Here is a 21272-nt window from a genome sequence, read left to right on the forward strand (position 1 = left end):
ATACCGCTCATCCATGTATTTATATGTACATATTCTTATTCCTCCCTTTAGATTTGTGTGTATTAGGTAGTTGGTGGGTAATTTGTTAGATTACTGGTTAGATATTACTGCACTGACGGAACTAGAAGCACAAGCATTTAGCTACACTCGCATTATCTGCTAATCATGTGTGTGTGACCAATAACATTTGATTTGATAATGCCAAGAGTGTGCAAAGCTGTCATCAAGGCAAAAGGTGGCTACTTTGAAGAATCTCAAATATATAATTAATTTTGATATGTTTAACACTTTTTTCGGTACAACATGATTCCATATATGAGTTATTTCTACAATGTAGAAAATATTCAAAATAAATAAAAACCCTTGAATGAGTAGGTGTCCAAACTTTTGACTGGTACTGTAGTTGAAACCCATTGAGATCAAAATGCTAGTATGCCAGTGATACCAGTATACAAATGTCCAAATTAATACACAGACTCGTTCCCAACAGGAGCCCGGTGAGACTGCCCTCCACTACTCTGTGAGGACTGCTGACCAGACCTCCCTGCATCTAGTGGACTTCCTGGTGCAAAACAGGTATATGACAGTAGTGTCCCGGGGAACTCAATCACACATTTAAAGTTGGAACTTATAACCAACACATTTACTAAATACTTGTTAAAGACTTACTAATGATTATCTTTACCCTTTAATTCTTTGTATATCTGTCACTAGAATTTGACTATCAGTCTCTCTCACTCTCCACCCCCAGTGGTAATCTAGACAGGCAGACGGAGAATGGAAACACTGCACTCCACTACTGCTGTCTGTACGAGAAACAAGAATGTTTGAAACTGCTACTGCGGGGCAAACCAGCCATCGACATCGGTGTGTGTGTCATCTCATTGCATGTTTTTAATCTTAGATTTCAAATGACTGAAATATGTGAGGCAAACCAAGGTGTTTTGTTAGAGAGGTTGGAGAGAGAGAGAGAGACATGATTTGTTTGTTCTGGATAGCTATGAAATACATTTTTACGTCAACTACTTTACAAGTGTTTTTTTTTTCTTCCAGAAATATTTTCTTTCTTACTTTCAGGTCTATATCAAATAGTTTAGGAAAAGTAACTTCTGTAATTGTAAAAAGCAGTCTAGTGATTATCTGCCCCTTTATCACAGTATTTAACAATTCTTCAAATTCCAGATATTTTATCCGGTCTGTTATTCTAAAATCATAATTTGCCTCACAACATTAAAACATCATCTAACTTATGTTGATGCATGTCATTTCAATTCAATTCATTATAACTTCATTTGTACCCTTGGGGCCATATAAGAAAACCATAGTCAAATTACAAATCACGTCATGAGGCTCCGCACTTATGGTGACCACTGGCTACTTGTTCTTTCAGCCAATCAAAGTGGAGAGACTGCTCTGGACATTGCAAGAAGGTTGCGAGATACCGGTTCCTCGCACTGGGTGAGTATCAGCCTTCTAGGCATCAATATCTAGAAGGCTGGATTATTTCCAGCAACATCAAACTGTTTTAGACATGGTCTGTTAGTGCTTTAGTTCTCCCTGTCATAACTAGCAACAGAGGACAAGGAAAGCATGCTATGTCCCAAATAAGTGCGGGCAATGTGAGTACCCTCATGTATGCTTCTTCAACTCCCCTGAATACCTCTGTCAACCTGGCAGCTAGTGGTTGAAACGAACCTCCCACAGTATCACCACATCCAATCACATAATACAAACATCAAGTGGCATAGAGTATGTACAGTGCTTTCAGAAAGTATTCACACTCCTTTTTCTACATTTTGTTGTTTACAAATTAAATTAATAAAATGAAATGTCTTAAGATGAAATGTCTTAAGTCAAGATAAAATGAAATGTCTTAAGTCAATAAGTATTGAACCCCTCCTAAATAAGTTCAGGAGTAAAAATGTGCTTAACAAGTTACATAATAAGTTTGTGTGCAATAATAGTGTTAAACATGATTTCTGAATGACAACCTCATCTCTGTACACCACACGTAGAATTACCGTATCTGTAAGGTCCCTCAGTCGAGCAGTGAATTTCAAACAGATTCAACCACAAAGACCAGGGAGGTTTTCCAACGACTCGCAAATAGTGGCACCTATTGGTAGATGGGTGAGATAACAAAAAAGCAGACATTGAATATCCCTTTGAGCATGGTGAAGTTATTAATTACACTTTGGATAGCGTATCAATTTCACCATAAGGTCAATGGTGACTTCTAAACAGTTACAGAGTTTAATAGCTGTGATAGGAGAAAACTGAGGTTGGATCAACAACATTGTAGTTACTCCACAGTACTGACCTAATTGACAGATTGAAAAGAAGGAATCCTGTACAGAATAAAAATATTCCAAAACATACATCCTGTTCGCAAACAAGTAACTAATGTAATACTGAAAATTATGTGGAGTAGTAATTAACTTTTTGTCCTTTATACAAAGTGTTATGTTTGGGGAAAATCCAATACAACACATTACTGAGGACCACTCTCCATATTTTCAAGCATAGTGGTGGCTGCATCATGTTATGGGTATGCTTGTAATCGTTAAGGACTTGGGAGTTTTTCAGGATTAAAAAGAAACTAAACGGAACTAAGCACAAGCAAAATCCTAGAGGAAAACCTGGTTCAGTCGTGCTTTCCACCAGAGACTTGGAGATTAATTCACTTTTCAACAGGACAATAACCTAAAACACAAGGCCAAATCTACACTGGAGTTGCTTACCAAGAAGACAGTGAATGTTTCTGAGTGGCCGAGTTACAGTTTTGATTTTAATCAACTTGAAAATCTATGGTAAGACCTGAAAATGGTTGTCTAGCATTGATCAACAACAGATTTGACAGAGCTTGAATAATTTTGAAAAGAATAATGGGCAAATGGTGCACAATCCAGGTGTGGAAAGCTGTTAGAGACTTACCCAGAAAGACTCACAGCTGTTATCGCTGCCAAAGGTGATTCTACATAGTACTGACTCAGGTGTGTGAATATTTATGTAAATGAGATATTTCTGTATTTAATTTTCAATACATTTGCAAACATTTATAAAAACATGTTCTTACTTTCTCATTAAGGGGTATTGTGTGTAGATGGGTGAGAAAAACATGTATTTCATCCATTTTGAATTCAGTCTGTAACACAACAGAATTTGGAATTAGTCAAGGGGTATGAATACTTTATGAAGGTACTGTACTATATGACATGACTACAGTATTGCATGTCTACCAGTACAACTTTTTCAGTATTGTGACTAGCTCTCACAATGTAACTAGTCTCATTAATCCAGTCATCCTTTTTGGACAATGGTCACTTCAGACAGGAAACACAATGTATTCATTTAACCATTTATTAGAAGTAAATTACAATACATTAGGTCTTGACGTTAGGCTCTGCAGCTTCGCGGTAGCTCAGTGCCATAGCGATGCTCAATCGTGACCATAATAATAAACTACAGGTATAGCTATACCAATCCCCCTGACTGGAACAAAAGCAGACCAAAACAGGTGTAGGCTGGGGTGGTGGTGCCTTAGCAGTAAACAGACAATGCGTAGTGAGTAACAGCATTGTTACAGCAGCAGCATGGGCAGCAGGAAACTCCAGCTCAAAGCAGTGCAGGGGATGCAGAACTCAACTTAAATAGGCCGCCATGTTAAGCTAGGAAGTCTTAGCTGTTGATGCAAACACTCTGGTTACCTGTCTGAGGCATGCTAGTGCTCTCAACTATGGGAATTATCATATCATACACTTTTTCACATGTTGCACACAACTCTGTTACTGCCTCTTGCCATAACCTATCCTGTCTGTGATGTGATAATGTAATAATATACTATTAATATTGTCACTCTCTGTAACTTAGCCCTTTTTCTTCTTTGTTTATCTCTCATTCTCTCTCTCTCATTCTCTCTGTCTGTCTGTCTCTCTCTCTCATTCTCTCTCTGTATGTATCTCTCTCTTTCTCTCTCAATCTGTCTGTATGTCTGTCTCTCACTCTCTCTCTATTTATCTCCTTATTCTAGCTGATGGAGGCGGCAGAGGGGAAGTTTAACCCTCACGTCCATGTGGAGTATGAGTGGAACCTGCGGCTGGAGGAAATAGACGAGAGTGATGATGACCTTGATGATAAGGTACTCCATCATGACTGAATTAATAAAATCATGAATGATTGAATTGAATGAATATTCAGACCCCTTGACTTTTCCAAAACATTTTACGTCACAGCCTTATTCTAAAATTGATAAAAACTTTTTTTCCCTCATTAATCTACAAACAATACCCCATAATGACAAAGCAAAAACAGTTTTTTTTAATCATTTTGGCACACCTGTATTTGGGAAGTTTCTCCCATTCTTCTCTGCAGATCCTCTCAAGCTCTGTCAGGCTGGATGGGGAGCGTCGCTGCACAACTATATTCAGGTCTCTCCAGAGATGTTAGATCGTGTTAAAGTCCGGGCTCTGGCTGGGCCACTCAAGGACATTCGGAGACTTGTCCCGAAGTCACTCCTGGGTTGTCTTGGCTGTGTGCTTAGGGTCGTTGTCCTGTTGGAACCCGAATCTTCACCCCAGTCTGAGTTCCTGAGCGCTCTAGAGTAGGTTTTCATCAAGGATCTCACTGTACTTTGCTCCATCTTTCCCTCGATCCTGACTGGTCTCCCAGTCCCTGCCGCTGAAAACATCCCCACAGCATGAAGCTGCCACCACCACGCTTCACCCTAGGGATTGTGCCATGTTTCCTCCAGATGTGACACTTGATGAAGAATTGTTTTTATTTAATCCATTTTGGAATGAGGTTGTAATGTATATGATGATGGTGTGTGTGTGTAGATTCAGTGTAAATGTATGTGCGTATTATGCGTGTGAGCAAATGATGGAGTGTGTGTGTGCTGGAGTGTCAATGTGTGTAAGTGTGGTAGTTCCGAGATGGTTTTGACCTGTCCCGTGTATATATCGTTTTCTTGGTATATATTTCGTATATATTTTTATCTCACTTTCTATCTACGGACTGGATATACTCTCCTGCAACCCGCATCACCCAATGTGGTACGGATCTGTTATTTTTATACTTTAGAACCGGAAACCCCTTCAGAAGCTCGCCAGCTAACTAGCTACTAGCTAGTAGTCAGTTAGCCACTGCTAGCGGTCCTCAACATTAACTCGGACATCAGCCAGCCTCAGCCCGGTCAACTCTTGCCAGTCTGCACAGCGCGATATCAACCCAGAACATATCGGACTGCTTTTTCTCTACTACATCTCCGGATTCCTACCGCAAGCTCTGAACCTTTACACCGGATCATCGCAGCTAGCTAGCTGCTATCTGAGTGGCTACTCCTGGCAAACATCTCTGTCCCGAAGCAAGCACCAGTTAGCTTGGAGCTAGCAAAAGAGGTCCACCAGCCAATTCTTGTGCTACAATATCTCTTTTGCCAATTGGCCTGGACTCTTTACTGCCGACACGGAGCCACGCCAATCCATCACGACTGGTCTGCCGACGTAACCGTCCGAGGTGGTTTCAACAGGCTCTTCCATTGCGATGTCGCCGGAGGCCCACCTGCTAGCCCCGGCCCGCTAGCTGTCTGAATCGTTGTGTCTCCAGCTCACCTAGCGTAGTAGTGACTACTGAATTGGCTCCCTGACTCATCTAGTGCTACTCATTTGACCCTATGATCACTCGGCTACACATGCCTCTCCCTAATGTCAATATGCCTTGTCTATTGCTGTTTTGGTTAGTGATTATTGTCTTATTTCACTGTAGAGCCCCCAGGCCTGCCCAATATACCTTAGATAGCCCTTTTGTTCCACCCCCCCACACATGTGGTGACCTCACCTGGCTTTACTGGTGCCTCTAGAGACAAAATCTCTCTCATCACTCAATGCCTAGGTTTACCTCCACTGTACTCACATCCTAACATACCCTTGTCTGTACATTATGCCTTGAATCTATTCTTCCGCGCCCAGAAATCTGCTCCTTTTACTCTCTGTTCCGAACGCACGAGACGACCAGTTCTTATAGCCTTTAGCCGTACCCTTATCCTACTCCTCCTCTGTTCCTATGGTGATGTAGAGTGTAACCCAGGCCCTGCAGCCCCCAGCACCACTCACAATCCCCAGGCGCTCTCATTTGTTGACTTCTGTAACCGTAAAAGCTTTGGTTTCATGCATGTTAACATTAGAAGCCTCCTCCCTAAGTTTGTTTTATTCACTGCTTTAGCACACACTGCCAACCCTGATGTCCTAGCCATGTCTAAATCCTGGCTTAGGAAGGCCACCAAAAATCCTGAAATGTGCATCCCTAACTATAACATTTTCCGACAAGATAGAACTGCCAAAGGGGGCGGAGTTGCAATCTACTGCAGAGATACCCTGCAGAGTTCTGTCATGCTATCCAGGTCCGTCCCCAAACAATTCGAGCTTCTACTTCTAAAAATTCACCTTTCTAGAAATGAGTCTCTCACCGTTGCCGCTTGTTATAGACCACCTTCAGCCCCCAGCTATGCCCTGGACACCATATGTGAATTGATTACCCCCCATCTATCTTCAGAGCTCGTACTGTTAGGTGACCTAAACTGGGACATGCTTAACACCCCGGCCGTCCAACAATCTAAGATAGATGCCCTCAATCTCACACAAATTATCAAGGAACCTACCAGGTACAACCCTAAATCTGTAACCATGGGCAACCTCTTAGATATCATCCACATCAACTTGCCCTCTAAATACACCCCTGCTGTCTTCAATCAGGATCTCAGCGATCACTGCCTCATTGCTTGCGTGCGTAATGGGTCCGCGGTCAAACGACCATCCCTCATCACTGTCAAACGCTCCCTAAAGCACTTCAGCGAGCAGTCCTTTCTAATTGACCTGGCCAGGGTATCCTGGAAGGATATTGACCTCATCCCTTCAGTAGAGGATGGTTACTCTTTAAAAGTGCTTTCCTCACCATCTTAAATAAGCATGCCCCATTCAAAAAATGTAGAACTAAGAACAGATAAAGCCCTTGGTTCATCCCAGACTTGACTGCCCTTGGCTAGCACAAAAACATTAGCATCGAATAGCCCCTGCAATATGCTACTTTTCAGGGAAGTCAGAAACCAATATACTCAGTCAGTTAGGAAAGCTAAGGCTAGCTTCTTCAAACAGACATTTGCATCCTGTAGCACTAATTCCAAAAAGTTGTGGGACACTGTAAAGTCCATGGAGATTTAGAGCACCTCCTCCCAGCTGCTCACTGCACTGATGCTAGGAAACTGATAAATCTAGCACTGATGCTAGATTTATGAGTGTCACCACCCATAAATCTATGATAATCGATCATTTCAATAAGCATTTTTCTACGGCTGGCCATGCTTTCCACCTGGCTATACCCCTACCCCGGCCAACAGCTCAGCAACCCCTGCAGCAACTTGCACAAGCCCCCCCCCCACCCCCCACTTCTCCTTCACCCAAATCCAGACAGTTGATGTTCTGAAAGAGCTGCAAAATCAGGATCCCTGCAAATCAGCAGGGCTAGACAATATGGACCCTCTCTTTCTAAAATTATCAGCCTAAATTGTTGCAACCCCTATTACTAGACTATTCAAGGTCTCTTTCATATCGTTTGAGATCCCCAAAGATTGGAAAACTGCCGCGGCCATCCCCCTCTTCAAAGGGGGAGACACTCAAGACCCAAACTGTTATAGACCTATATTCATCCTGCCCTGCCTTTCTAAAGTCTTCGAAAGCCAAGTTAACAAACAGATCACCGACCATTTCGAATCCCACCATACTTTCTCCACTATGCAATCTGGTTTCCGAGCTGGTAATGGGTGCACCTCAACCACCCTCAAGTTCCTAAACAATATCATAACCGCTATCAATAAAAGACAGTACTGTGCAGCCGTCTTCATCGACCTGGCTAAGGCTTTTGACTCTGTCAATCACCACATTCTTATCGGTAGACTCAATAGCCTTGGTTTCTCAAATGACTGCCTCGCCTGGTTCACCAACTACTTCTCAGATAGAGTTCAGTGTGTCAAATCGGAGTGCCGGTTGTCGGGACCTCTGCGGTCTCTATGGGGGTGCCACAGGGTTCAATTCTTGGGCCGACTCTTTTCTCTGTGTATATCAATGATGTCGCTCTTCCTCTACGCAGACAACACCATTCTGTATACATCTGTCCCTTCTTTGGACACTGTGTTAAACTTCCAAACGAGCTTCAATGCCATACAACACTCCTTCCAACTGCTTTTACATGCTAGTACAACTAAATGCATGCTCTTCAACAGATTGCTGCCCGCACCCGCCCGCCCGACTAGCATCACTACTCTGGACGGTTCTGACTTAGAATATGTGGACAACTACAAATACCTAGGTGTCTGGTTAGACTGTAAACTCTCCTTCCAGACTCATTAAGCATCTCCAATCCAAAATGTAATATAGAATCGGCTTCCTATTTCGCAACAAAGCATCCTTCACTCATGCTGCCAAACATACCCTCGTTAAACTGACTCTCCTATCGAACCTTGACTTCGGCCATGTCATTTACAAAATAGCCTCCAACGCTCTACTCAGCAAACTGAATGTAGTCTATCACAGTGCCATCTGTTTTGTCACCAAAGCCCCATATACTACCCACCACTGCAACCTGTATGCTCTCGTTGGCTATTCGTTGCCAAACCCACTGGCTCCAGGTCATCTATTAGTCTTTGCTAGGTAAAGCCCCGCCTTATCTCAGCTCACTGGTCACCATAGCAGCATGCGCTCCAGCAGGTATATTTCACTGATCATCCCAAAAGCCAACACTTTCTTTGGCCGCCTTTCCTTCCAGTTCTCTGCTGGCAATGACTGGAATGAATTGCAAAAATCGGTAAAGCTGGAGTCTTATATCTCCCTCTCTAACTTTAAGCATCAGCTGTCAGAGCAGCTCACCGATCACTGTACCTTTTACACAGCCAATCTGTAAATAGCACACCCAACTACCTCATCCGCATATTGTTATTTATCCTCTCGCTCTTTTGCACCCCAGTATCTCTACTTGCACATTCATCTTCTGCACATCTATCACTCCAGTGTTTAATTGCTAAATTGTAATAATTTTGCCTCTATGGCCTATTTATTGCCTTACCTCCCTACTCTTCTACATTTGCACACTCTGTACATAGATTTTTCTTTTGTGTTATTGACTGTACATTTGTTTATTTGTAACTCTGTGTTGTTTTTGTCGCACTGCTTTGCTTTCTCTTGGCCAGGTCGCAGTTGTAAATGAGAACTTGTTCTCAACTGGCCTACCTGGTTAAATAAAATGTTTTGTTTTTTTAAGTGTAAAGGGCCCTGTGAGTGTGCATAGAAAATAAGAATAAAATACAAGGGACAACTCAGATAGTCCATGTAGCCTATTTGTCTGTTAGCCCTTCTGAAAGGACCTACAATACCAGTCAAAAGTTTGGATACACCTACACATGCCAGGGTTTTTCTTTATTTTGACTATTTTCAAAACTAAGTAACACATATTAAATCATGTAGTTACAAAAAAGAACAAATCAAAATATATTTTATATTTGAGATTCTTCAAAGTAGCCACCCTTTGCCTTGATGACAGCTTTGCACACTCTTTGCGTTCTCTCAACCAGCTGCATGACGTATTCACCTGGAATGCATTTCAATTAACAGGTGTGCCTTGTTAAAAGTTATTTTGTGGAATTTCTTTCCTTCTTAATGCGTTTGAGCCAATCAGTTGTGTTGTGACAAGGTAAGGGTGGTATACAGAAGACAGCCCTATTTGGTAAAAGACCAAGTCCAATTCCAAATAAGCAAAGAGAAATGACAGTCCATTATTTTAACACATGGTCAGTCAAACTTTGAACGTTTTTTCAAGTCCAGTCGCAAAAAACATCAACCGCTATGAAGAAACTGACTCTCATGACGACTGCCACAAGAAAGGAAGTCCCAGAGCTATCTCTGCTGCAGAGGATAAGTTCATTAGAGTTAACTGGACCTCAGATTGCACACCAAATAAATGCTTCACAGAGTTCACGTAACAAACACATCTCAACATCAACTGTTCAGAGGAGACTGCGGAAATCAGGTCTTCATGGTTGAATTTCTGCAAAGAAACCACTACTAAAGGACACCAATAAGAAGCAGAGACTTGCTTGGGCCAAGAAACACGAGCAATGGACATTAGACCTGTGGAAATCTTGTCTTTGTCTGATGAGTCCAAATTTGAGATTTCTGGTTCCAAACGCAATGTGAGACGCAGAGTAGGTGAACGGATGATCTCCGCATGTGTGGTTCCCACCGTCAAGAATGGATGAGGAGGTGTGATGGTGTGGGGGTGCATTGCTGGTGACACTGTCTGTAATGTATTTAGATTTCAAGACACACTTAACCAGCATGGCTACCACAGCATTCTGTAGCGACACGCCATCCCATCTGGTTTGCGCTTAGTGGGACTATCATTTATTTTTCAACAGGACAATTACCCAACACACCTCCAGGCTGTGTAAGGGCTATTTGACCAAGAAGGAGAGTGATGGTGCTGCATCAGGTGACCTGGTCTCCACAATCACCTGACCTCAAGCCAATTGAGATGGCTTGGGATGAGTTGAACCGCAGAGTGAAGGAAAAGCAGTCACCAAGTGCTCAGCATATGTGGGAACTCCTTCAAGACTGTTGGAAAAGCATTCCATCAAGGCAAAGGGTGGTGACTTTGAAGAATCTAAAATATATTTTGATTTGTTTAACACTTTTTTGGTTACTACATGATTCCAGATGTGCTATTCCATAGTTGTGATGTCTTCACTATTATTCTACAATGTAGAAAATAGTAAAAATAAAGAAAAACCCTTGAATTTGTATGTGTGTCCTAACTTTTGACTGGTACTATATTTATTCACAATAGGGATTATGATACCATTCTGCTCGCAGTCCTGGATAGGTATGAGCAGTCGCTGACCTCTGACCTCTTACTATTGACCCTTCACAGCCCAGTCCTGTGAAAAAAGAGCGCTCTCCGCGGCCCCAGAGCGTCGGCCACTCCTCCAGTATGTCCTCCCCTCAGGACAAGCTGCCACTCCCGGGGGGTTACACCCCTCACAGGGACAAACAGCGCCTATCCTACGGGGCCTTTGCCAACCCAGTCTACAACACCTCCACAGACATGTATCCCTCACCAGTACCTGACGGTACTACACTACCCAGCAGGACAGCAGGGAAAGGTAACATGAATAATATTATTCATCTAATTTTAATCTATTATATAAAGAAAAAATAAATGCACTTTGCACAGGAGTCTTTCCCATGGTGCTGGTTATGGCAGTAGCAACTGAGAATCATGTATTTTATCAAATACATCAGGTCTCTTTATCAACCGAAAAGATTGCTGCTTTTTGGAGGGCGGCATTTGAAGGCCATACTGGTTTGTACAGCATGAGAAGTAAGTAGAAAGGTGTCCGTGCGTGTGTGACTTGTAGCCTCGGAACAGAATAAGAGAAAGGTGTTATGGAGGATCACAGCACAGTTTCCATAAGTCGTAACAAGGAATGTTACAGTTGCAGGCTACGCCACCAATACAGCAACACTTCCTGCTCAACTTAATCACACCCACATTGCAGAGTTAAAATAGTAACACTTTTTCACATACACAAGCCCCCCGCAACTCTGATTCAGAGGGGTTGGGTTAAATGCAGAAGACACATTTCAGTTGAATGCGTTCAGTTGTACAACTGACTAGGTATCCCCCTTTCCCTTATTTCCCGCATTTCTATATAATTAATTTAAAGATGCAAAAATGTATGTTCCAAAATCCCAGCTTGACATCTGCTGATATAAAAAGGGCTTTATAAATACATTTGATTGATTGATGTACAGAGTTTTTATAATTATGCAGTTCATGCATGGAATAATCCAGTGTTTTTGAACAGTTTTGTTAATGTCAAAATAGATTGATATAGTGCCTTCCGCTTTTTGTAAGAGGAATCAACTTCAACATCTTGTTCAACCTTTGCATCTTTACAGTACCCTATTTTGGAATTAAATATGGCTTTGATCATAGATAACAGCTCTGTAGCATGCCTCCATAAGACAAGAGAGAGTTTGGCCCTCTTGTTTTAACCAATCACAGCATGCCTCTCGTTCTCTGACTTTTCTAGCACCTTCTACTGGTCCGCCTACCTCCCTTCCCCTGGGCTCCCAGACTGGAGGCAGCGGGGGCATCTCCACCCTTAAGAAGAGACCCCCACCCCCTCCCCCCGGGCACAAGCGTACCCTCTCAGACCCCCCCAGCCCAGTCCTGCAAGGCCCCCAGAGCACAGGTGGGACCGGTTGGGGTGAGTGTCGAAAAGTATAAAACAACACTGTGCATGTATACAGTGACATGTTGTGAACCTTGCATATAGAAGTAAATAGTGCTGACAGGATTCCCTATTCTACACTACATACAATCAAATCTGGTTTACATGATCAATTTCTATCTGGATGTTCTGTAACTTTGAATCCTGAACACACAAAAGAGAAAAGAGTATGTTGTTTTCTTCCTTATATTTAGTATTACTCAAATCTCCAATGAATGGTCTCTAAAAGGGAAAGCTATAGTTTACTGTATCAGATTGGGCTATACTTGCACCAGTTGGGAATGGAATACAACATCATTATGTTATTGATAACAACCTATTCATTCAATTTCCACGCATTTTGCACTTTACCATATGTGCTCGATAGTTTAGCCCAGGGCCATGTTCAGTAGCGAAACATTGCAGGAAAAAATGCCACGAGTAGAGCTGACGAGATTCCGTATTCTACGTGTCGGAGGCATGTTTGTTCTACATAACATGTTTATATCTGAACGTCCCATAACGTTGCGTCCCCCTGCTGATTTGATCAAAGCACAAATAGAGTGGCAAAATTAAATAGAGCTGACTTTGACCCTGCTGTTGTTCCTCTTTGTTTCTCATTTTGGTTCACTTCCTCCGCGAGCAGAAAAAACGAAAAAGAGGCCAAGTGCTGAATACATTCCCGCTGTCACATATTGCTGATACATATTATGTATTTTTCCTTACGATCAACCAAGTTTAATCGTTTACATTTGAGTCATTTTCGGGTGGTTTCCTAGACAATGAAGAATCTCCATTGAAAATACTTTTTAGTCCAGGACTAGCCTTAATCTGTGTCTGGAAAACTGCCCCTTTATGTGTAAGACCCATAGAAGTTTTTAATTGGAATTAATATGACTCATTTTGATAAACCCTCCATTGGAATTCAAGCATTTAAATTCAGGTAAAACTATCTTGAAGCTCCTTGTTATGAAGTATTATATTGGCTTATTAACATTAATCAGCTAATAGATAGTCTTAGAGCATTGTGAAACTGTATGACTGAGCAAAAAGGCATGGTTGGCATGTATCATTGATATATCAGCTAGAGGGCCTCTCATATCTTATTATTATACAGTTCCATAATGCTCTATGATTATACATTGAAAAGGAAAAGGTGCAACGCTCACTCACCATTAAAAACATGTTATTTTATTTAAGCAACTATTAAAAGGTTGACGTTTGGTCCTTCATCAATGGCCTTCATCTACGTTTCTGATAGTGGACAATCATTACACCTTTTCTTTTTCAAAGATGATCATTTGGGTTGCACCTTGACTAACGTTGGTTAAGCGCCCTCCACTTCTTTCCATAAGAAATAATACAACAAGCAGTTCCTTGGTTCCACAGAAGATAAGCACTTAAAAGCCTTAAATTAATATACGTGTTTCCAAAGTGGTCCTTGATGGTAAAACTCAATGAAATCAGGAAATGATATGGTGTTTATCTTTCCCATTCTGATACATGGCCATGGACTTATCTCATCTTTTGAGGTCTGAAAATATCTGTTAACCTTTGGTTTTGGAGTGAACTGTCCCTTTAAAGGGGCAGTCTGGATTAAAAAAACAACGAACCAATCCCCGCCACACACACTTTAAAAAGATGAGGGATGGGGCTGGAGAAATGTTAGCGCTCAAATGTATAGACAGAGCTATTGATGCAAGGACTGAACATCAATGACATTGAAACTAAGCTCATGAGGCATTTCTAAGTTATATTCTTCAAGTATTAATGGCTGTACACTGTATATAATTAATAAAAAAATCAAGAAATGTATGTTCCAAATCCCAGCATGCCCCGGTAAGGCATGTGGCCATAAATCTTCACTCTTTTTTCCCACACAGGAAGCGTGTCCACTCCCCCGCCTACAAACAGGACCTCACCTGGAAACAAGTTTGAGCAGCAGCAGAGGTACAGTACCATCCCCGCTGCTTCAACTCATTCATTCAGCCTGTCCAGGCTCAGGGCAATAGTGCCAATCGCATATTTAGCAGATGCATTTATCAACAGTGCTCACAATTAAAAGGGTATTTAATTTTGTGGATGACTTACAGTTTACGTGTTTTGGAATATGGTCGAATACAAACGGTGTCGCAATTCAACGGCTCAGACACGAGACGTATGTGGCAAGGTCTACAGACAATCGCGGATTACAAAGGGAAAACCAGCCACGTCGCGGACACCGATGTCTTGCACTCAGACAAGCTAAACACCTTCTTTACCCGCTTTGAGGATAACATAGTGCCACCGACTCGGCCCGCTCCGACTGCGGGCTCTCGTTCTCCGTGGCCAACGTGAGTAAGACATTTAAAGGTGTTAACCCTCGCAAGGCTGCTTGCCAAGACGGCATCCCTAGCCGTGTCCTCAGAGCATGCGCAGACCAGCTGGCTGGTGTGTTTACGGACATATTTAATCTCTCCCTATCCCAGTCTGCTCTCCCCACTTGCTTCACCATTGTTCCTGTACCCCGTAGCACTCGCTTCTGTTATCATGAAGTGCTTTGAGAGGCTAGTTAAGGATCATATCACCTCTACCTTACCTGACACCCAAGACCCACTTCAATTTGCATACCGCCCCAATAGATCCACAGACGATGCAATCGCCATCGCACTGCACACTTCCCTATCCCATCTGGACAAGAGGAATTCCTATGTAAGAATGCTGTTCATTGACTACAGCTCAGCATTTAACACCATAGTACTCTCCAAGCTCATCATTAAGCTCGGGTTCCTGGGTCTGAACCCCGCTCTGTGCAACTGGGTCCTGGACTCCCTGATGGGCTGACCCCAGGTGGTGAAGGTAGGAAACAACACCTCCACTTTGCTGATCCTCAACACAGGGGCCCCACAAGGGTGCGTGCTCAGCCTCCACCTGTACTCCCTGTTCACCCATGACTGCTTGGCCACGCATGCCTCCAACTCAATCATCAAGTTTGCAGACGACACAACAGTTGTAGGCCTGATTACCAACAATGACAAGACAGCCTACAGGGAGGAGGTGAGGGCCCTGGTGGAGTGGTGGCAGGAAAATAACCTCTTCCTCAACATCAACAAAACAAAGGAGCTGATCGTGGACTTCAGGAAACAGCAGAGAGAGCACGCCCCATCCACATCGACCATACCGCAGTGGAGAAGATGAAAAGCTTCCTCGGCGTACACATCACCGATGATCTGAAATGGTCCAATTGAGGGCATCCTGTCAGGCTGAATCACCGCCTGGTATGGCAACTGCACTTCCCGCAACCGCAGGGCTCTGCTCAGGGTGGTGCGGTCTGCCCAACGCATCACCGGGGGCACATTGCCTGCCCTCCAGGACACCGATGTTACAGGAAGGCCAAAAATATCATCAAGGACATCAACCACCCGAGCCATGGCCTGTTCGCTCCGCTACCATCCAGAAGGCTAGGTCAGTACAGGTGCATCAAAGCTGGGACCAAGAGACTGAAAACAGCTTCTATCTCAAGGCCATCAGACTGTTACATAGCCATCACTAGCCGAGTACCACCTGATTACTCAAACCTGCACCTTAAGGCTGCTGCCCTATATACATAGACATGGAATCACTGGCCACTTTAATAATGGAACACTAGTCACTTTAATAATGTTGATATACTGCTTTACTCATTTCATATGTATATACTGTGTTCTAATCTACTGTATTTTAGTCAATGCCACTCCGACGTTGCTCGTCCTAATATTTATATATTTCTTAACTCCATTATTTTACTTTTAGATGTGTGTGTATTGTTGTGAATTGGTAGATACTACTGCACTGTTGGAACTAGGAACACAAGCAATAACATCTGCTAAACATGTGTATGTGTCCAATATAATTTGATTTGATTTGATTATGAGCGTCAACAACCAAAAAGATGGCTTAGAACTTAAGCACTTACACAGTGCATACAAACATTCAGAAATGGACCCCTCAACCTTCAGAGGCTAAGATCACATTGTATAATGGGTAATCTTATAATCTATAATCTTATCTCTCTTTCAGCACTACCATTAGTAATACAAAGTCAACACTTGGTCCAAGGGTTCTACCCAAACTACCTCAAAAAGGTATTGTTTTTTCTCTCTTCTTTGACAGAAAATGTGTAACAATGAAAGAAATCACACAGTATAGTTTTCTGGCCAGTTTCCCAGACACAGATTAAGCCTAGTCCTGGACTAAAACGTTGTTTCAATGGAGAATCCCCATTGAGAATGTTTTTTAGTCCTGGACAAGCTAAATTTGTCTGGGAAACCAGCACTACATGTATACAATTTATACTGTTAACCCAAAATATACCAAAATAAGTTGTTTCAAGTTGACACTTTTTCATGCCTCACCCTGTCTTGTTGAAGTGGCACTACGGAAGATCGACACTATCCACCTCCCTTCAGTGGACAAGCTCTGCCAACCTCCGGAGGTTCTACAGAGGTCAACCTGCGCCCAACTAGAGTCTTACCAAAAATCGCCCCAGCCCCTGCAGACCCCCGGAGACAACCCTCAGAGGGCCCCGTTGGCAGAAAAAACGCAGCTAAGCGAACTGCCTCCCAAACCCCAGATGTCAGATCTGCCCCCCAAGCCCCAGCTCTCTGACCTCCCCCCGAAACCACAGCTGTCGAATCTCCCGCCCAAACCGCAGCTCAAGGACCTCCCGCCCAAGCCTCAACTGAGCGACATCCCTCCAAAGCCCCCTGTCAGTGAGCGGCTCCCTCCGGGCGAGGCCGTGCAGACTGCGATGGACAAGCAGTCTTGCAGTCAACAGGGGGAGCTATCCCCCAGACAGGCCAGTGAGGACACCAATGGATCCCCGCCGTGTGCAGTGGAAATGCCTGTGCCGCTGCCTCGGAAGATCAACACTGTGAGTGCTGACTAAAGATAGTGCTTTTTGTTGTAGTACCTAGGGCTGGATTCAATCCGTATCGCGGAAGATCCGCGTCAGGTCATTTCCGATGAAGCTGACATATGCAGCGTTTACCATGAATGTGGAAACAGTGCCTTCAACCCTGCTTAAAACCTTTCAAGGCTGAACTGGTTTTAAGAAGAAAAAAAATTCTAACTCAAAGTACAATTTTATCAAGTTTATCAATTTACGCTGATGGTAATGTAAACATACTGCGCTTATTGCATTTTCAACCAGGGGAAGAGTAAAACTAGACGGGTGAAGACTATCTACGACTGCCAGGCGGATAACGATGATGAGCTGACCTTTGCAGAGGGAGAGGTTATCATCGTCACAGGAGAGGAGGACCCGGAGTGGTGGGTGAGTAGTTGACCTGCATCAGGCTGCAGCCACACTCATAAATGAACACGGATAAAATCCTATATGGCGTACATCATTGTCTGTTTTTGTCCGTCAAAAGTGCAACTCATCTCTATTTTTTTTAGGATGAGTTCAGATGAGTTGCATACGTTAAAGGACTTATTCAAAGTGTTTCTATCTGCAACATTCAGTAGGTTGCACACTCCTGCACGTAACCCTGGTTTTGTCATACAGAATGTATGACAAATCTATTGCCTTTCTATGCTGATCTAAGAGGACTAGGCTGACTGACAACTGTCTGTAAGTCACTCTGGATGAAAGTGTCTGCTAAATGACCAACATGTAAACAATTATACCAGAAAGGCGAAGGAGATACTGTATAGCAGAAGTTGTCAGGTAGGCTAGGTGAAGCTTCTGCCATGCATTTTTCTCCTTTCCAATCCTTTCAGATCAGGGATCATTAGTAAAGAGAAAAAACCAAGTACACCAAATGATTGAAGTATGAGAGTATACTCATTTACATGACACTCATGTCAGCCTCATTGTGAAGCTGTAAAATAGGCATAATGTTTTCATCATTATCCATCTCTTTTATCTCTTTCAGATCGGGCACATAGAAGGACATCCCGAGAGGAAAGGGGTCTTCCCCATGTCCTTTGTGCACATTCTGTCCGACTGACAGCCGGGGAGAGAGGTGTGAGGCCATTCCTCTAATCTAGCACAAGCCCTGCCCTTCCCTGGCCTCACATCAGACTTTAGGCAGAAGTGAAACAAATGCGAACAAAGAATCCAGCCCAGCCTCAGTGCAATGAAGACTTATTGTATATAAACTGTGATATCCTGCCTACCAGTATTACCGTAGCAGCAACCCAGCATGAAACTGGGCTTGCAGTAGCTTTCCTCAGAATTTCTCAATGTATGCTGTAGCTGTATGTATGTGTGTAGATAAACAAATCTATGTATGTCCATGTAAGTGTATCTTTGTACCTACACATGCACACCTACGAGTGTATATTTCTGTATTTATATAGAAGTGTGCATATGTACATTGACCCTGCTTGCTCAGAGAGGTAGGGCTATCTTCTTCGTGTTCCAACGGTCTACCATTTTAGCTTGACTGTTTTATGTCATTATCATCTCTCGAACTCTTGGAAGTAGTTAATGATCATGACTCATGAGAGGTCAATTTGATAAGGAGTTTGTGACTCAGATAATATACAGTATATTAGCCCTTATGGCACATATCCTCTCTGTCTACTGGCCTGTTTATTTGGCAATGCAACAAAGTGAGTTTCGAGAAGACTGAAAGGTTGGAGGAAGTATTTATTCATGACAATATACCAATTTGTTTGTTTTATTTTTGCTTATATTGGGATCCATTTGAAGAGACTTTTCTGTCACGGTATGTTATACAATGCTAATTTGAGCGATAAAGTGATTAACAGCCGAGGAAGTCAAACCATTTGTTGTAGTGCTGGTGGCTGGCACAGTTACTGCATCAATCCCCCAGTAGTTAGTAGTTCTCCTTCACCTTAATTGTGATATTATATGATCAAATGTATAGTGCGAGAAATATGCATTCTCATGCATTTAGCGAATCTTGAGATTATTGTGAAACGTGCATTTTCATGGAAATCTCCACTGCTTGACCAGAGTATCAATCCATGAAGTGAAAATGGCATTACACACACACACACTCACACTCATGCACACACATTGTTTCACAAGATCAAATATGAAAACCAAGCATTGTGTGTGATATAAATTATGAGGATAGATGCTTTGTTTCATACCGGGCTTCCATCAGTATTGGTCTGCAAGTTTCAATGGAGAAGGATGAAGTTGCCCAATTAATGGTTAAAGGGGGGCTGAACTTCCTCATTTAGCCACATTTTTCATATTGCTCATTAAGAAATGCATCAGCCATGACTCAAGCCAAATGAGAGTTGTCTTGTACGTTCACTCCGCCAAAACAGTACACAATTAGTCACTCACCCTTATCGATAACTTGAAACAGTCTAACCAGGTCATTTTCATGTTGCACACCTTTTAGTTTTCTCATTAAATGCTTTCAATTTTTGTATATGAATTTCTATAATTTATAGTTGGAGGTTTTTAAGTCATAAAAATTTGGAGATATTGTCGTTTTATAATTTGAGGCTGACAAACTCCCCAGTCCTTGCTGATGACAAGCACACCCATAACATGAAAATACAGACAGTTTCACTCTGTGTTGTATTTGACCCAATACTTTCGTTTTTAATTTAGGCCAGAAAGTTAAAATCTTTGCCGAGTTGTCTTGCCGTATTACTTAACGGTCTTGTTGTAAACAGAATGGATGATTTGGAGTGGATTTTTTAACACAGGCCGAAGCATGAGGTCATGTCGTTGAGCTTCAGGATTATTGGAATGGAATATGATTCATTTTTATGTTTGTTTAGATTTGTCATGGAGGAATTTGCTGTGACTGACGGAGGTGTGAAAATGACTGAATGACTGCCACGCTGACATGCCGTTTTTAGGGACAAGGTTTCGCCTTAGTTTAAAATAAAGCTGTCGTCGTATTAACAGGAAAGAAATAATTAACTATTAATGCTTCTTGTATTATATTTGATGTTGATGGTCAGGGACATTTCTTATGACTATAGTTAGTGATTGTTAAAGGGAGACGCCTTTTATTGTGTATTGAGTGTAAATGTATGTTTGATTCTGTTTGGGGTTGGAAAAGACTGGGGCATTGACAGCTACACCACTACCATCAGGCTTTTTCCTTGTGTTTGGCATTTACTGTTTACAGTAGCTCATTCAGCTAGGTTATTCCTTGTGGGAGAAAATTTGTTAGCACGTCTTGTTATTATTGTGCCTAATATGTGTGATGAGAATTGAAGCTTTCATCACATCCCCTTTAGACCAGGCTTTTTTTTACATTTCTCAACAATGTCTGTGTGATTTCAGCACAGGCAAAACCAGTGGGGCCCCACTGATGGAGGAGTGAGTAAGCCATGGCAATCAATTGGCTGATTCACAAATCCTCTAGATTTTTACATTTACTTGAATATTTATTTAATCTAGAACTATACCAGAAGCTGGACATGGGTAATAATAATTAATTAAACATATTCAAATGCATCAAATTCATGTCAGATTCTGCGCCTTCAGTGTTATTCCTCACTCAAGTTGGATGTATATTGGACTGGCAGTGCTTTTTAGAAGGCTAGTTTGACATTTGTTTTATTGTGAAATAACTGGATGCAGATGTCTATCCCTGTTCCGCATGTGTGTTGGCTTCATTGTTTGATATTGTGTGTTGAGGACAGAACCATGACTCCATTATTCATCGAATAATAAAGATTTTATGTTGAATTATTGTGAATGCTTGTTTTATTTAAAAGATTTAGGAGGGACTGAAAGACTGTGATGGACTCTGAGTCACGGATGGCTGGAGGGAGGGAGTTCCAGAGCCTAGGAGAAGGCCCTGTGGCCGAAGCTCTGGAGCTTCAACCTGGGGATGGTAAGGTGGCCCGCTGTGGGGGAACGGAGGCTGCGCGTATTGGTTGGTGGGGGAGAATCAAATCAAATCAAATGTATTTATATAGCCCTTCTTACATCAGCTGATATCTCAAAGTGCTGTACAGAAACCCAGCCTAAAACCCCAAACAGCAA

The 21272-nt window shown here is 42.4% G+C and overlaps 1 protein-coding gene across 1 annotated transcript in view; it reads left to right on the forward strand.

Annotated features, from left to right (window-relative positions):
* The window catches only part of asap1a (ArfGAP with SH3 domain, ankyrin repeat and PH domain 1a), a 159985-nt gene extending 139013 nt beyond the window's left edge, over positions 1-20972 (forward strand). Inside the window, exons 18-28 of the mRNA XM_071362569.1 lie at positions 491-576; positions 752-867; positions 1391-1458; positions 4031-4138; positions 10972-11203; positions 12137-12313; positions 14200-14266; positions 16355-16419; positions 16705-17207; positions 17487-17609; positions 18214-20972. Coding sequence (XP_071218670.1) covers positions 491-576; positions 752-867; positions 1391-1458; positions 4031-4138; positions 10972-11203; positions 12137-12313; positions 14200-14266; positions 16355-16419; positions 16705-17207; positions 17487-17609; positions 18214-18288 — 1620 coding nt within the window. The 3' untranslated portion in view covers positions 18289-20972. The remainder of the gene's footprint in view (positions 1-490; positions 577-751; positions 868-1390; positions 1459-4030; positions 4139-10971; positions 11204-12136; positions 12314-14199; positions 14267-16354; positions 16420-16704; positions 17208-17486; positions 17610-18213) is intronic.
* Positions 20973-21272: the final 300 nt, after the last annotated feature.

The sequence above is a fragment of the Salvelinus alpinus genome, chromosome 23 (genome assembly GCF_045679555.1).
Source record: "Salvelinus alpinus chromosome 23, SLU_Salpinus.1, whole genome shotgun sequence".
NCBI lineage: Eukaryota > Metazoa > Chordata > Actinopteri > Salmoniformes > Salmonidae > Salvelinus > Salvelinus alpinus.